This window comes from Odocoileus virginianus, chromosome 14 (genome assembly GCF_023699985.2).
Source record: "Odocoileus virginianus isolate 20LAN1187 ecotype Illinois chromosome 14, Ovbor_1.2, whole genome shotgun sequence".
NCBI classification, from domain to species: Eukaryota; Metazoa; Chordata; class Mammalia; order Artiodactyla; family Cervidae; genus Odocoileus; species Odocoileus virginianus.
Genome location: NC_069687.1, coordinates 61,167,284 through 61,182,963, shown reverse-complemented (window position 1 = coordinate 61,182,963; position 15,680 = coordinate 61,167,284). Strand labels below are relative to the sequence as shown.

The 15,680-nt window shown below is 37.9% G+C and overlaps 1 protein-coding gene across 5 annotated transcripts in view; it reads left to right on the top strand.

The window, feature by feature from the left end:
• The window catches only part of GFM2 (GTP dependent ribosome recycling factor mitochondrial 2), a 44,221-nt gene that overhangs the window by 7,429 nt on the left and 21,112 nt on the right, over positions 1-15,680 (top strand). For 2 of the 5 annotated variants that reach the window (XM_020913125.2, XM_070476816.1), the window contains exons 2-10: positions 622-708; positions 3,398-3,482; positions 4,879-4,936; positions 5,382-5,479; positions 7,535-7,660; positions 8,378-8,490; positions 13,162-13,250; positions 14,917-14,977; positions 15,346-15,525. In XM_020913125.2, coding sequence (XP_020768784.1) covers positions 646-708; positions 3,398-3,482; positions 4,879-4,936; positions 5,382-5,479; positions 7,535-7,660; positions 8,378-8,490; positions 13,162-13,250; positions 14,917-14,977; positions 15,346-15,525 — 873 coding nt within the window. In that variant the 5' untranslated portion in view covers positions 622-645. Of the gene's footprint in view, positions 1-621; positions 709-3,397; positions 3,483-4,878; positions 4,937-4,970; positions 5,019-5,381; positions 5,480-7,534; positions 7,661-8,377; positions 8,491-13,161; positions 13,251-14,916; positions 14,978-15,345; positions 15,526-15,680 lie in introns of those variants that run through there. The other 3 variants (XM_020913126.2, XM_020913127.2, XM_020913128.2) reach the window with 3 other exon arrangements.

Below are 15,680 nucleotides of genomic sequence, written 5' to 3'. Positions count from 1 at the left end.
TGATCAAGAGTTCTGACATGACTTCTTCCGTAACAGGTTCCAAGGGAGTTTAACCTTATCTGTTTACTTGGTGCCCACCCCCTCATCTCATTTGCTTCTGGGCATTTTTCTCATTGCTTTGAGAGTGTACCTGATGCATGGTGAATATTTAGATAAAGATACTAAAGATACTAACTTTCCATGATCACAGAAGAGGACTTGCTTCTATATATTTCTGGTTGAAAATCAGAATATACAGATAAACCAAAAAGTTATACTGTCAGTGAGAAATTACCAACTTAACATGTAGATGCTTACCTTTCTGTACTTCTGGTTTTTTTTTTTTTTAACATAAAAATGCTTTTTTGCTTGGTGTATTTTTGTAATTTCAGTGTATCTTCTTCTGCAGTATCTTCACATCTTTCTTGAAGAGTTAAAGGATGCTGAAAAAAATATGGGAGTTGAGAACCATGTTTCTCATGTTTAGTTTGAGTTTTCATTTTCTGAATTATGTGTTGACTTTTGATAGCTAAAAGTATTGTAACAGTAATACATTTTTACTTAATATACTGCATTTGCCTTACATATGTCTTACATGTAATACATAAGCTTAGTTTTGCAATTCTGTTATTTCTTTTTCAGAGAATAACAGTTTAGAAGGTCAAGATGTCCAATCTAAGGATATTTGCAGTGAATCGGAAGAAAATATCCAGCTTGCACTACTTTAATGTAAGGTTTTCTTGTAAAGTTAAATGTACTTTGACAACTTCAGTTACTTGACTTCCCCAAAGGTCTAGTGTATTTCTTATACTAGTATAAGAATTTTATATTTCTTATACTAGTATATCAGCAATTTATTAACAGGGAGTATGGAAGAATCTGTAGGCAACAAGAAGCATGCCTTATCGTTAATCTATAAATTCATTTTGCTACTTTAAAATTACCTGTGCAGCATATTGAGACTATATTCCATTTTGAGGTCATTAGTGGCCCAAGGAGTTACACAGATTTTCTTCAGTGTTTCCATTTCTGATGCTTTCAGAATGTACACCCTTTGATAGATGGTACTTTCTTACCCTGGTCATTATGAAGTAGAAATTTAATTAATTGAGTCTTTTCTCTACTCTTAATCTATTTTCTTATAATGATAGTGTTTTATTGCCAGCAACTTGGTAACTAATGTAGAAATAACACAGAAGTCACAGGTGTGCATTCCTTGACATCATGAAAGGCAGATTGTGCAGCCCAGAATCATTACATACACTAACTGCAACAATACCCAATATACTGACAGCCATTAAATGTGGTGGTCTAGGGACCACCTAGTGCTCGTCTTGTGATGCAGGGATAAATTATTGGAGAACATTCAACCTCTATGTGGGAACATTACAAGAAGATACTTGGGAGCTTTTAAAAATGTTAGTTTTTTTCCCCTCCCTTCCCTGTCCCCTGAATGTATTTTAAAAGCTTTCTAGCTGTCAGAGTCACCTGGGGGGCTTGGTTTTTTTTTGTTTGTTTTGTTTTTGCTTTATTTATTTTTAACTGAAGGCTGGTTGCTTTATAACACTGTGTGGTTTCTGCCGTAGGTGAGCATGAATCAGCCACAGGTATGCATGTGTCCTCTTTCTCGAGCCTTCCTCCCCCTCACACCCCATCCCACCCCTCTGGGTTGTTACAGAGCCTGGTCTGAATTCCCTGAGCCATACAGCAGACTCCCTTTGGCCGTCTGTTTTACCTGTAGTAGTTTTCATGTTTCCATGTCATTTTCTCCACTTGTCCCACCCTCTCCTTCCTACTCCCATCTCCATTGCTGCCCTGCAAATAGGTTCATCAGTACTGTCTTTCTAGATTCCATATACATGCATTTGTGAGGCTGTCACGGCTAACGCCGTGACAGGCAGCCTAGATTAGGAGTGGGCCTAGTTTCCCGGGGTAACATAATTATCAGGCCTCCTGGAGCTAGCCAATCAACATGTGCCTAGCAAGAAAAAGGGAACCTATCAAGGGAAAGCTGAAAGCCCCATGTTGGGCCAACAAAAATTGCCTTGCAACTGTGTAACCAATCTGCTTGCGCCAACTACCCGCTGTGTAACCAATCTGCTTGCGCGAACTACCTGCTGCTTTTTTGACCTAATAAATACCCGAGAGGACTGTGGCTCGGGGCCTTTTCGTCCTCACACCCTTGGTGAGGGCGGGAGGCCCTGGCTCGAGTCAGTAATAAATTCCCCTATTGCAAGTTGCATTGTTTCGAGGAGTCTTCTTTCCTGACCCCCCGGACTGACTCGGACTACGGGCAGAACAGCATTAATATGCAATATTTGTTTTACTCTTTCTGACTTACTTTACTCTGTGTAATAGACTCTAGGTTCATCCACGTCATTAGAACTGATTCAAATGTGTTCCTTTTATGACTGAGTGATATTCCACTGTATATATGTACCACAGCTTTTTTATTCATTCATCTGTCGATGGATATCTAGATTGCTTCCATGTCCTAGTTATTGGGCTGACAACCCTCAGAATGGGAGAAAATAATAATAAATGAAAAAACTGACAAAGGATTAATTTCCAAAATATACAAGCAGCTCATACAACCCAATACCAGAAAAACAAACAGCCCAGTCAAAAAGTGGTTGAAAAAACCTAAACAGATATTTCTCCAAAGAAGATACACAGATGGCTAATAAATGCATGAAAAGATGCTCAACATCACTCATTTTCAGAGAAATGCAAATCAAAACTATAATGAGATATCACCTCACACTGGTCAGAATGGCCATCATAAATAAGTCTACCAACAAAAAATGCCGGAGAGGGTGGGGAGAAAAGGGAACCCTCTTGCAGTGTTGGTGGGAATATAAATAGATAAAGCCACTGTGAAAGACAGTATGGAGATTCCTTAAAAAACTAGGAATAAAACTACCATATCACCCAGCAATCCCAGTACTAGGCAAATACCCTGAGAAAACCAGAATTGAAAGAGATAACGTGTACCCCAATGTTCACTGAAGCACTATTTACAATAGCTAGGACATGGAAGCAACCTAGATGTCCGTCTACAGATGAATGGAGGGCTTGTTAAGATGCATTATTTGATCCTATCTGTAGACTTTGATTCTCTTGAATGGAATGGGTCCTGAGAATTTATATTTCACATAAGATCCCTGTGATGTTAAGGCTGCAGATCTAGAAGAGCCATCATATAAGGTCAGCTCAAAGGGGCAAGCAGTATTAACTTTAGCCTTATTTTTTTCTTGTATAATTTTGTGTTGTCACTTTGTAGAAGAGCTGGAGTTAATAAACTGGGACTACTATCTGAAGATTCAACACATATTCTGAAGATTCAACATTATGATGTTAAAGCTACAGTAATAAGTTATGCTAAAATAAAGTTAACATTTCTTTTTCTCCTCTCCAGAATATGTGTTCCTCTAAAATAAGAGCAAGTCTAAAAAGAGTAAAGCTACATGTGCTTCTTGGAAGAAATTACAGTTCCCTACCAGGTACAGATGTTAGATTCTTCTCATCTTTCTTAAACTGCTTGCTTTCTCCTTTTTCTCTGTCTCTTTCTCTCTCATTTGCAAGCATCTCTGTTATTAGGGATCTCCAACCATTTTTAAAACAGCGGCTCTCTTTTACTTCTTGGCTATTTCTTTGAGATTATTAGGAATTGAAGTATTCTGGTAGATGGTAGGTGGTAGTATAAGTCGACTTACACTTCTCATATGCTCTCCATCCTCATGAGCTGAGCAAAGGGGAAGGTTGGTGGCTTGAGTAGCTGGCTCAGAGGTGTGGCAGGTGGATCAGCACACTGCATCTGCAGTTGCACATGTGCGGATTCATCCAGCTGCAGATTGTATAGTACTGTGGCATGCACGTATTGAAAAAAATCCTTGGATAAGTGGACCTACACACTTCAAACCTCTGTAGTTCAAGGTTCACCTGTAACTTCATTCTGTAGCAGTTCTCACTACCATCTTTGTCATGTGAGAATACTGGTGTAAAAACACCAGTTGGCTGTGTAACTTGTGACACATGTGAATTTAACGGCCTGCCTTATTGGTGAATCTGGGGCTTCTGTGTTTTGCCCATGCAGATTTATCCATAGCAGTGCAGATTATCATCCAGTCTTCAGACTGCCATCAGGTTTTCAAAATATAATAGAAGTCTTCATAATTTATTATAGAAGTTTGGGAGAACTGGTTTAAATAGCAGAAAGGTGTAGATTAAATTTATAAATGTAACTGCATTATTTCTTTAGTATTAATAGAGTAAATGGTAAGTGTGGAATAAGTCATCATGGACTTTTTTATTCCAGAAATACTATTTGGCCTTCTATAAGTATTAGATTATTATAGCTTTCCTATTCAGTGACACCTCCCAGGCCAACTTTAAAGGTATCCTGTCCTTGGAATTGCTGAGGCATGGTAGGTTCCAAGTTGTACAAAAACCATTGTCAGATGATATGAGTATCGCTCTTTGCTCTTCAAGCCTTGAGAATGTCAGTTTACAGGATTGTGTAGTGTTTTTTGTTTTGGTTTTGGTCTTAAGTTATTTATATGGCTGTGCTGGATCTTAGTCATGGCCTACAATCTCGTGGTTGTGGTATGAGATCCAGGTCCCTGACTAGGGGTTGAACCTGGGCCCCCTACACTAGGAATGCAGAGCCCCAGCCCCTGGACCACCAGGAAAGTCCTTGTGCATTTTTTGTTGTTTGTTTGGTTCAAGACCAAACTTTCTTAGTGCAAGAAAATAAATTTAGGTAAATGAGTGTTACATTTAGTTTGAATTTTACTTTAATTGGCATTATACTATTTGCTTAAAATTCTTTTAATTTCTTTAATTTATAAATTAAGGACATTTTCTTTAACAGTTTGATTTTAACACTCTTTCCATTAGGTTTAATAGGAAATGATATCAAGTCCCTTCATTCCATCATCAGTCCTCCTATTGCTAAGTAAGTCTCATCATTGATACTGTCTTTTCCATAGGCTGCCATGAAACTTTACAGATGTCTCACAGGCTTACTTCAGCATTTAGTGAGTGCTCTAATTTCTATAACTTCCTGCCCTACCTAATTAACTATAAATAGACGTTGGTTTGTCTCTTAAAAGCTGTTGTTTCAGTTCAGTGCTTGGAATTTTTAATGTAGCAGCAGCACACTTTTCATAGAAATATAAGATATTCACAGAATTGCGGTTAGCTTTTTGGTTACTTAGCTGTTTTGTCAGAATACTGTGAGAGTGATACGTTATCCATTTTTCTAGTTTTTACACTTTTATATAAAATGTTGAAATACTAACCAGTTTTGAAAATTGCACAGCATAGATATTTTGGTTTTACAGTTTCAGTAATGTCCACCTTATAATACATGTCTTTTTTTTTTCTTCCCTTTTAAACAGAATTCGTAACATTGGAATTATGGCTCATATTGATGCAGGAAAGACTACCACCACAGAAAGAATTTTATATTATTCTGGATACACAAGATCACTGGGAGGTTAGATTGGATTCCTCCTCTCCCTCCCCGTCCCTATTAGAAAACACATTATTGGGAAATATTTTTATTAAGAAGTCAACCCAGAGATCTTGAGTATGGCATGGAGGCAGTACTATTTAAGCCACAACATAAAGTTAAGGTAGTTAGAGTACTCACCGAAGGATGTTTTTAGTTTCAGTTCAGCATTCAGACTCATGTGTCGGGCTCCAGTTGGCACTGGTCTACTCAGAAGTCTTTGGGGTAGGAAACATAGCTTACAAGCAGAGCAGCCGTAGGTGTTTCTTCCTACAGAGTTTCTTAGAGCAGTCTACAGAGCTCTGTGGAAACTGTCTTCTCTGGCCACCCAAAAGTGATAGCTTAGGTACAAGATAACAAGATTCACAGGAGCTGCTCTAGCTTGGAAAGCTCCTGCCTTGGAGGAGTGAGTCTCTTTCGTTACAGCTCTGTGGGCCACCTTCCAGGTTTCTCACAAAGGTCATGCCATACCCCACTCAGGAAACCTAGAGCTGCGTATCTTCATCAGGCATTTATAATTCACTGTTAATCCTTCCCGAGTCAGATGTAGTTTACCAGTCAGAAATTATTTTTTCTGTAAGTATGTTGCCTAGCAGTGTGTTTGACATACTTGTTTTCTGGGCTGTAGGAGAAAAGAGCTGGAAAGTTAACCAGAAGTCAAATTCTCATGCAGAACAAGGAAGGACTTTTGTTAATCTTTAACCCCTAGTAATAGTATTATTTACCTAAGTTTGAATTTACTGTTTTTATTATAATATGTCAAAAACTGTGATTCTTTTTTTCTACCTTGCCCCTTATCTCTGGTGAAACAGTTTTTTTCTTGTTTTTTGACACGGAGGGCATCATGTCCTTTTAACTTTTTTTTTTCTGGTTGCACTAAGTCTTCATTGCTGCTTACAGGCTTCCCCTAGTTGCGGTGACCAGGGGCTCCTCTTTGTTGTGGTGCATAAGCTTCTCACTGAAGTGGCTTCTCCTGTTGTGGAGCACAAGCTCTAGACCCAGGGGCTTCAGTAGGTGCAGCACACAGGCTGTGTGGGCACCACAACATCGGCTAAGTAGTTTGGGTGCATGGCCTTTAGTTGCCCGTGGCATGTGGAATCTTCCTGAACCAGAGATTGAACCTGTGTTTCCTGCGTAGGCAGGTAGATTCTAATCCACTGTACCACCAGAGGAGTCCCCCACAGTGATTTTGAAATGTGCTTCATTGAGAACATTTCTCTAGGTCCTTGGAATTGGCTGAGACTTTTATAAAGGATAAAACCATTCAAGATGAGAATCTTCATGATGATAGGTCTCTATCATCATGAATTTCTCATGGAATTTTTTGCTGTGTAAATGGGAAAATGGGGCTTCCCAGGTTGCTCAGTGGTAAAAAATCCACTTGCCAATGCAGGAGACTTGGGCTTGATCCCTGGGTTGGGAAGATCCCCTGGAGAAGGAAATGGCAACCCACTCCAGTATTCTTGCCTGGAAAATCCATGGACAGAGGAGCCTGGCAGACTATAGTCCATGGGATTGCAAAAGAGTCTTTTGTCCAACACGCAAAAGAGTTAGCTGATTCACTTTGCTGTACAGTAGAAACTAACAACACTGGAAAGCAACTATATTCCAATAAAAATTTTAAAAATATTGTAGAGAAGTGATTAGGTTGGAATTAAAGTTTGGTTTGTCTGTGGTCTTTTATGGCATTTAATCTCTGCCCCCTGTCAAGGAATCAGGTGTGAGGAATATCAGGTAAAGATGGGATAATGAAAGTTAAACTAGGGAAAAAAAATGAAAGAAGTATATGATTCAGTAAAATTAAAGAGGTTAATCTTTGTTATTATAGAAAAAAATGTTTTTATGGAATAATTACTCATCTGCTAAAAAAACTTTTTCTAGGATGATGTTTGATTTAGAAAAAGATTAATAAGGGTCTTAAATCAATTATTTTATGAGCAGTTGTTTTTAAAGCAAATTAAACTATGTCAGGTAGACATCAAAGGCCTATAAAATATACTTGCTTTTAAGCCTAACTGTGTCATTTCTTTTCCTGGCTAGATGTTGATGATGGAGACACGGTGACAGATTTCATGGCTCAAGAGCGAGAACGAGGCATAACTATTCAGTCAGCTGCTGTCACATTTGATTGGAAGGGGTATAGAATTAATCTTATTGATACACCAGGTACAGTGCTGTTTCAGCACTGCAGAGGTGCTATATTATTTTGAGGTTTTTTTATTTGTGTGTGTGTGTGTTTTTAATTGTGGTAAAAAGCATGTAAAATTCACCATCTTAATAATTTTTAAGTGTACCGTTCAGTAGAGTAAGATTGTTCACATTATTGTGAAATAGATCTCCAGAACTTTTTCATTTTGTTGAACTGAAACTCTGTACCCTTAAACAGCATCTCTTCTTTGTCCCCTTGACTGACCGCTGGTAGCCACCATTCTGCGTTCTAGATCTGTGAGACTGACTGCTTTAGATACTGCTTATAATAGGATTGTACACTAGTTGTCCTTTTGTGACAGGCTTATTTCACTTAGCAAAACTTTTCAGGGTTCATCTGTATTGTAACCTGTGCCAGTATTTCCTTCCTTTTTAAGGCTATGTAATATTCCATTGCCCATAAGTAACACATTATGGTATACATATAAGATCTTGTGTATATACAGAAATATATGGTGAATATTTGAATACAAAAAAATGATGAATATTTGGGTTGCTTCCACCTCTTGGTTATTGTGAATAGTGCCCTTCTGAACGTGGAGGTGTAAATATCTCTTTGAAATTATCCTTTCAGTTCTTTTGGGTGTATACCCAAAAGTGGGATTGCTGGATCATGTGGTGGTTGTGGTTGTGGTTTAAAGATTTTAGGTGTTATATTTTTCATCTTTTTCTTAGGTCATGTGGATTTTACCTTGGAGGTTGAGCGCTGCCTGAGAGTATTAGATGGTGCAGTGGCCGTGTTTGATGCCTCTGCCGGTGTAGAGGTAAAAAATATTGCCAAAGTAAAGGTAGAAAGCATGATTTTTTTTTAAAAAGTAGAATGCATCAGATTGATTTAACTATAACCCTTTATTTAGTAAGCTGAAATTGATATTATTATAGCCCTTTATTTCATAAGCTCAAATTGGTGGTATTATAACCCTTTATTTGGTAAGCTCATATAAGTCCAATTATGATGAAAAGAATTTGGAATAATTTGGAATTTAATATTGAGATGTAATCTGTATATGATTTCATGTACTTCAGAGTAAAAGGAAAATAAAATTTAGTTTTCTGTAGGAAATAATGAAAGTTGGTTTTGAGAAGAGCTGGATTCTTACTTTCATGCTAACAAGTTAGTCTGCCATAGCTTTATGGATTCTGGCAGAAGACACAAGATTCCTGAGTCAAGGATGAAGGACTATCCAAAATAGCAATATCCAGAGTATCAACATTTTCTTGTGCTGGTTCCTCAAGCCCTAATTCCCTTAGGGTGACAAAAGAGAGATCAGGTGACGGCTGCACATGCAGTGGAATCCTGTGCTTAGAGAATGCAGGTATTTTATAATGGACAGTAGACATGCCTGCTCTCTGCTCTTCCAGGGTTGTAAACCTGCCTACCTTTTGCTCTGGAAGGAGACACTAGCTGCTCTGTCTAAACTGTTCACTGTACAAACATCTTTGAGAAGATAGTCCAGAACAAAGGCAGTCAGTGCCTCTCCTGATAAAACATGCAGAAATATGAGCAACACATGAAGGATTTTCTCCTAAAACTTAATGTAAATCTCCTTGAATAAATCCTGAAAATGATAGCAATAATCCTTAAATTATTGCTCCCGGGGTCCGCTATGTTCTCTTTAGCTGTTATTTTGTTTTGTAATCTCAAGATTGGCTTTACCTTGAATATAGAACCATATTAGTTCTTCTTATCTTAAGATTATTAAAAGTGGTATCTTAATTAAGGGATCAAAATCAGCATCCCCCAAAATGAGACAAATCAATACCATGGGACTCCTGATATGAAGCACTAAGAAGGATATTGTTTTCTGGCAAAAATGTTTGGCTCGTATTGTGAGAAAACAGACTAACGAATCTAAATTGAAAGGCATTCTACAAAACAGTGGGCCAAGGCTTTTCAGAAATTGAGAGAAAAATGTAAGGAAAAAAAACATAAGGAAAATGAATGGGGTTGGGGGGTTTGCTGGGAAACTGTTCTAGATTACAGAATTCTAAAGAGACAAGAAGACTAAATGTAACATATCCTCTTCAGTGGAACCCTGGATCAAAAAGAAAAGGTTACAAAGGACATCTTCGGGAAAATCAGAATTTTGAATATGAAGTATATATATTAGAGTATTATATCAGGGGACTTCCCTGGTGGTCCAGTGGTTAAGACTGCCATTCCAATGCAGGGAGCATGGGTTCTATCCCTGGTGGAAACTAAGATCCCCCATGCCACAAGGTGCAGCCAGAATTTTTTAAAAATGTCAACTTAAATTTCCCTGAATGTGATCTTTGTAACTGATTATGTAGGAGAATGTCCTTATCCTTAGGAAGTGCATGCTGAGAGACTTCCCTGGTAGCTTAGGCGGTAAAGCTTTCCACCTACATTGCGGGAGATCTGGGTTCCATCCCTGGCTCAGGAAGATCTCCTGGAGAAGGGAATGGTATTCTTGCCCCCCCATCCCCCTACCCCCCCCCAAAAAAAAGAGGTTCAAAGGAAATGTAAGCTGAGGTATTTAGGATTGAAATGTCATGGTACCTGCAACGTGATCTCATGGCTCAGCTCCCATCCACCCTCAGATACACACGTGGTTTTAGTTTGGGTGCCAAGACGGGATTAGATGTAGAAGAGATTTATTGGGGGGAATAAAAAGGGAGAAAGAGAAGTGGCAGAGGGTGTTCAGACCACAGGGCAGGCCACCTGTGAAGGAGAGGGTTAGGAAGGGGGATTCGGGAGGAAGAGTCTCAGGCTACAGCACAGTTACCAGAGTTTGACTACGCTCTGGGGATTCTTCAAGCCAAAGTCACCTGTTAGAGGAACCCATTTTTTGTGGGGATAGACCTATGTTATTACTCTGCTGAACTCAGTCATTAGCTGGGAACAGTCCCCTGGAAGGGGGCTCTTGAAAGAACATGGTGTTGATCTAGAAGGCTGACAGTTTGGACCATCAGTTCATCGTGCTCAGCACAGTAGTTTCAAGGGGCACACTTTCACAGCCACCGTACACATAATGTGTACAGAGGCACATGTTTATACATAGAAAAAAGGCAGGTGTAACAAAATGTTAACATTTGGTAAATCTAGGTGAATGAAGAGTACATGGATATTTACTGTACTGTTCTCTCCCCTTTGTTAGAGATTTGAAGTGTTTCAAATGAAAAGTTGGAGGGGAAATAAAACAGTTATTGAAAGGCCCACCTGAGGACCCCTGACAGACAGTGATATTTGCTTGATATAAAGCCTGACACTGAGATCTGAGGTTGATTATACACTATTATTTGTATTTCTTTGAGTCACTTCATTTCCTAATGGTTGCATCCTTCCTATCGTTATAATTCTTTACAGGCATTTGACACTTAATCATTCAGACAGATTACATTATTTACAAGATTGAAATATGCTTAGTAGGAAGTTTCTGAATTTGTGATACAGAAGGCTATTATTTGCTAAAATAGTAGATGAGCTTTTAGCTGGCAGGTGGCATGATGGGAGTTTTATTTTTTAATATGTTTTGTTTGTTGGGAAATTTATAATGTATATTCCCCCCCCCCCAACCCACATAAAAATTAGTGGGGCCACTAGGTAACAGTTTCTTAGAGAAGACACAGGAAACAAAAAACAAAATTGATTCATTGGACCTCATCAAAATTACATGTTTCAAACTTAAAAAAAAAGCAAGCCTTAGACTGTGAAAAAGATGTATAATGCTAGATAAAATACTGTAAGAATGCTAAACTTCCAGAGCGCAATAACATCTGATTATGTAGAGAATATTATTGTCTTCTAAGTATGTACTGAAGTTTTCACAGTACATGTATATGACCGAGGACTTGTATCTAGAATATGTGAAGAACTGTGTGTCAGTATTAACCCAATAAAACCTAACAACCCAATTAAAAAAAGACAAAGGACTTAAATCAAGGATACTTCACCAAAGAAGCAGGTGAATGGCTAGTAAGCACATGAAAAGATGCTGAGTTTCATTGGTCATTAGGGAAATGCAAATTAAAGTTAGAAAAGGAGACCATTTCGTATCCATAAAAATGGCTAAAATTAAAAAGAATGATGGCAGATCTTGGTTGAGGATGTGTAGTAATTGGGACTTTTATACTTTGTTGGTGGGACTATAAAGTACTATACTCACAGTGAAAGACTATTGGCAGTTTCTTGTAAAATTAAGTGTACACTTGTCCTTGTTGTTCAGTCACCCAGTCGTGTTCAACTCTGTGACCCCGTGGACTGTTGTAGCATGCCAGGCTTTATACAGAGGAATTTAGCAGTAAAAATTAACCAGTATATGCAACAATGGGAATGAATGTCGAAAACATTATATAGGGTGAAAGATGCTGTGCTATTCATTTGAGGTTAACAACAGGCAGAATGAATCTTGGGACATAAAAATCTCTAATGTTCTATGTATTCTATCTCTTCATTGGGGTAGTAGTTACGTAAGTATACACACTTACCAAAATTCATTGAACTGTACTCTTAAAATCTGTATACAGTTGACCCTCAAACAGCATGGGTTTGAACTTCATGGGTCTGCTTACAAGTGGATTTTTTCCACTAAATAGGGGCTTCAGACTCCATAAGCCATGGTTGGTTGAATCTGCAGATGCAGAACTGCAAATAGGGAAGGCCAACTGTAAAGTTATAAGTGAACTTTTGACTTTGCAGAGGTTTGCACCCTAATCCCTGTGTTGTTCAGGGGGCAGCTGTATTTTATTTTATATTCAGTTTTACCTAATAAAACAAATGACAAACTGGTTTCTATTTTAACAATGTCAGCACTTTAGGTTTTTAAAAGTCTAGACTCTGCTAGGCAAACTGTTTATATTTAACACGTACAGAAAGTAGAATTAAAAGAAGCCAAATAAAAAAGCATATGAAAATTGTGACTTAGAAATACAGGTGTTGGCTTCCTTTCCCTTCCTTAAATTTTCTCCAGTTTACATGAGTATTCAAACATTCACAGTAAAAATACTTGATTTTTGTCATAGTAGCATTTTATAGTACATTCCTATTTGTTCTTTTTACATTACAATTGTCTGAATTAATTAAGGCAAAAGTCCATATTGCACAGATCAGAAAACTGATGAGTTCGGTATTGTATGATGTTACCAAGTGTGATTGTTACTAAGTAAGGTGAAGCCGGACAAAGAAGTTCTTCTAATTCTTGGTTAAGTCCTCTTTCTGTGACTCCCAGTACTTCTCAGTTGTTCATTTCCTTTGTCTTGCATCCTGGTTCACCCAAAGTATTCTCAGTTAGAAGCATAATCTGCAGTCATACTTTATCATTTTCTTAGCTGTTTTAATCTGACAACATTAGAGTGGGTCCAGAGATATATGTGCAGTGGTACTAGCTATGTTAGAATAGGGCCCAGTTCCATTATAATACAGGCTGAGTCTGCTTATTTAATGTGTAGTAACAGTTGTTTTTGTCAGATGTGTGTTTTTTCCCTTATCTTTGCTTTAGGCACAAACTCTTACAGTATGGAGGCAAGCTGATAAGCACAAGGTACCTCGAATCTGTTTTTTAAACAAGATGGACAAAACTGGAGCAAGGTATTTAAAATGTGTTTCTTTGGCTTATCAAAGTAAGAATATCATTTGACTTTTTAATGCACTATAACTTAAATTTAGAAACAGCTATTCCCTGTAAAGTATAATCTATTCCATGGTATCCCAGTTCAATCCATGATATCCCAGTTCAATCCCATTTAAAAAAAATTCAAAGCAGCTAATAGATAAAGTAAAAATGTGGGATTAATAGCTGATAGATGATGAAGGGCTCTGATTCTAAGGTAGAGAGGCTTATCCTGTTTTTTAGGCTCCTGACAGAGTGCTGTCTTGCTGATTCCACTGTCTCTATTTGGAGCTGTATGGCTGAGTCCTTGTGTTGCTGAATGGTGCTCTTGTCGTTGCTAACGGTAGAGGGTAGAGAATTGTTTCCTGTAGTTGCCTCAGTGAATGATGTTCTTCCTTGTCCCCTGATTTTCTTTAGCTACTGGGTAAAATGCTGTCAATGAAAAGAAACTAGGAAGGAGAACATAGGTGTTTTGAGACCTGCATATAGTGCAAACAAGTTAATGCTGAGATGTAGTGGTAATTCTGCAGACTTAGAGTGGTAATCCTAAATGGATACGTTATTCTGAGAACAGAACTCAGGACAGTCAAGAATGTATGAAGGATTTGGAGAAAATGTGAAAGGGCGAGAATTAGGAATTCTGATGATTCTGGGGAAATGTGAAAGGGAGCAATCCTGATCTGTGGTTTGAGAGTGACAGTAATAAACCGTGTCTCTTCTAATACCACACAGGTATGCTTCGTGTTTCTGTAACTCTGCATAGTAATTCTAAGGCTTCTGGTTTAAAGGACTTGTGTCTTGATTAGTAAAAGCACAGCAACCTTCAAAATGTGCGAGACTAAAGTTCTGACCATTTTCTGTTTGGAGTTCCTTGAGATTGATAGGATACTGCCTGTACTGACTGACCGAACCTGTAGTGATGGGAGGGAGATACTGGATACTAGGTTGCTGCTTAAAGACATCGGGACCAGAATGATTTGCATGTGTGTATGAATCAGCCCACATGCCAAAGATGGCATGAGTTTCATAGGTAGCCAGCCCTAGTGTTAGCACAAAAATGAACAGTATAGCATATGATATGAAGAATGCTTGAGATAAAAGTGTAGAAAAATTAGGCTGGCTCTTGGAAGAAAGTGGGTAGTCATGTGTGATAACAAATGTGTTGATATTTGTTAGAAGAATCTTTGACTTGTAATCATAAATCTTGCATTTGAATCTTAACTCCAGTTTATTATATGTGACTTTGATCAGTTCATTTAACCTTAACCTCAAACTTTATTTAAACAAAGCTCACAATAATAAAATACCCTAAATACATGTGTGGCAGAATTATGATAGATTCTCAATCACTTTTATCTGAAAAGTGAAAGTGTTAGTCACTTAGTCGTGTCCGAGTCTTTGTGATCCCATGGATTGTAGCCTGCCAGGCTCCTCTGTCCATGGAATTCTCCAGGCAAGAGTACTGGAGTGGGTTGCCATTCCCTTCTCCAGGGACTGTTAATCTGAAATTACCATTAAAAGATTAGACAAAATGTCCTGTGGAAAAATGGTAAATGGTAAACATTAGGAGCAATTTAGGGTTATAATAGGGTTAGGTTCTTAAATCCTATTTTAAGAATCTTAACATTTTAAATTATTTTACAGTTTTAACTATGCAGTTGAAAGCATCAGAGAGAAGTTGAAGGCAAAACCTTTGCTTTTACAGGTTGGTTGATTAATATTTGGTTTAATCAATATGAACAGATCCTTCTTAGTTTCCTTATCAGTTTATTGTGGTGTTATTATATACACTTTTGAAGCTATCTCAAATCCTTTTGGAAGCAGTTAGGATATAAGTAAAACTAGATGTAGATTATGATAATGATGCTAAGAGACATTTGGGAGTGAGTGGGGGAGTTTTACCCCCAGTATAGTTTTAATTGAGCTCTGATGATTGTTTACTGTTTGTCTCACTCTCACTTACAGTTACCAATTGGTGAAGGCAAAGCTTTCAAAGGAGGGAAGTTTTACCCCCAGTATAGTTTTAATTGAGCTCTGATGATCGTTTACTGTTTGTCTCACTCTCACTTACAGTTACCAATTGGTGAAGGCAAAGCTTTCAAAGGAGTGGTGGATGTAGTAGGTAAAGAAAAACTTCTTTGGAATCCCAATTCAGATGATGGAAAAGACTTTGAGAGAAAACCCCTCTTGGAAACAAGGGATCCTAAATTGCTGAAAGAAACAACGGAAGCAAGGAATGCCTTAATTGAACAAGTAAAGTAAATACTCTGAGCTTGAAATTGCTTAAATATTTAGAAACTTTAAAAAATGTTTACTGTGACATTTCATCTAAATTTACATATAGAATATATAAAGTATAATACTGGGAACACCAGTGTAATCACCTCCCAGCTTAAGAAGTAGAATAT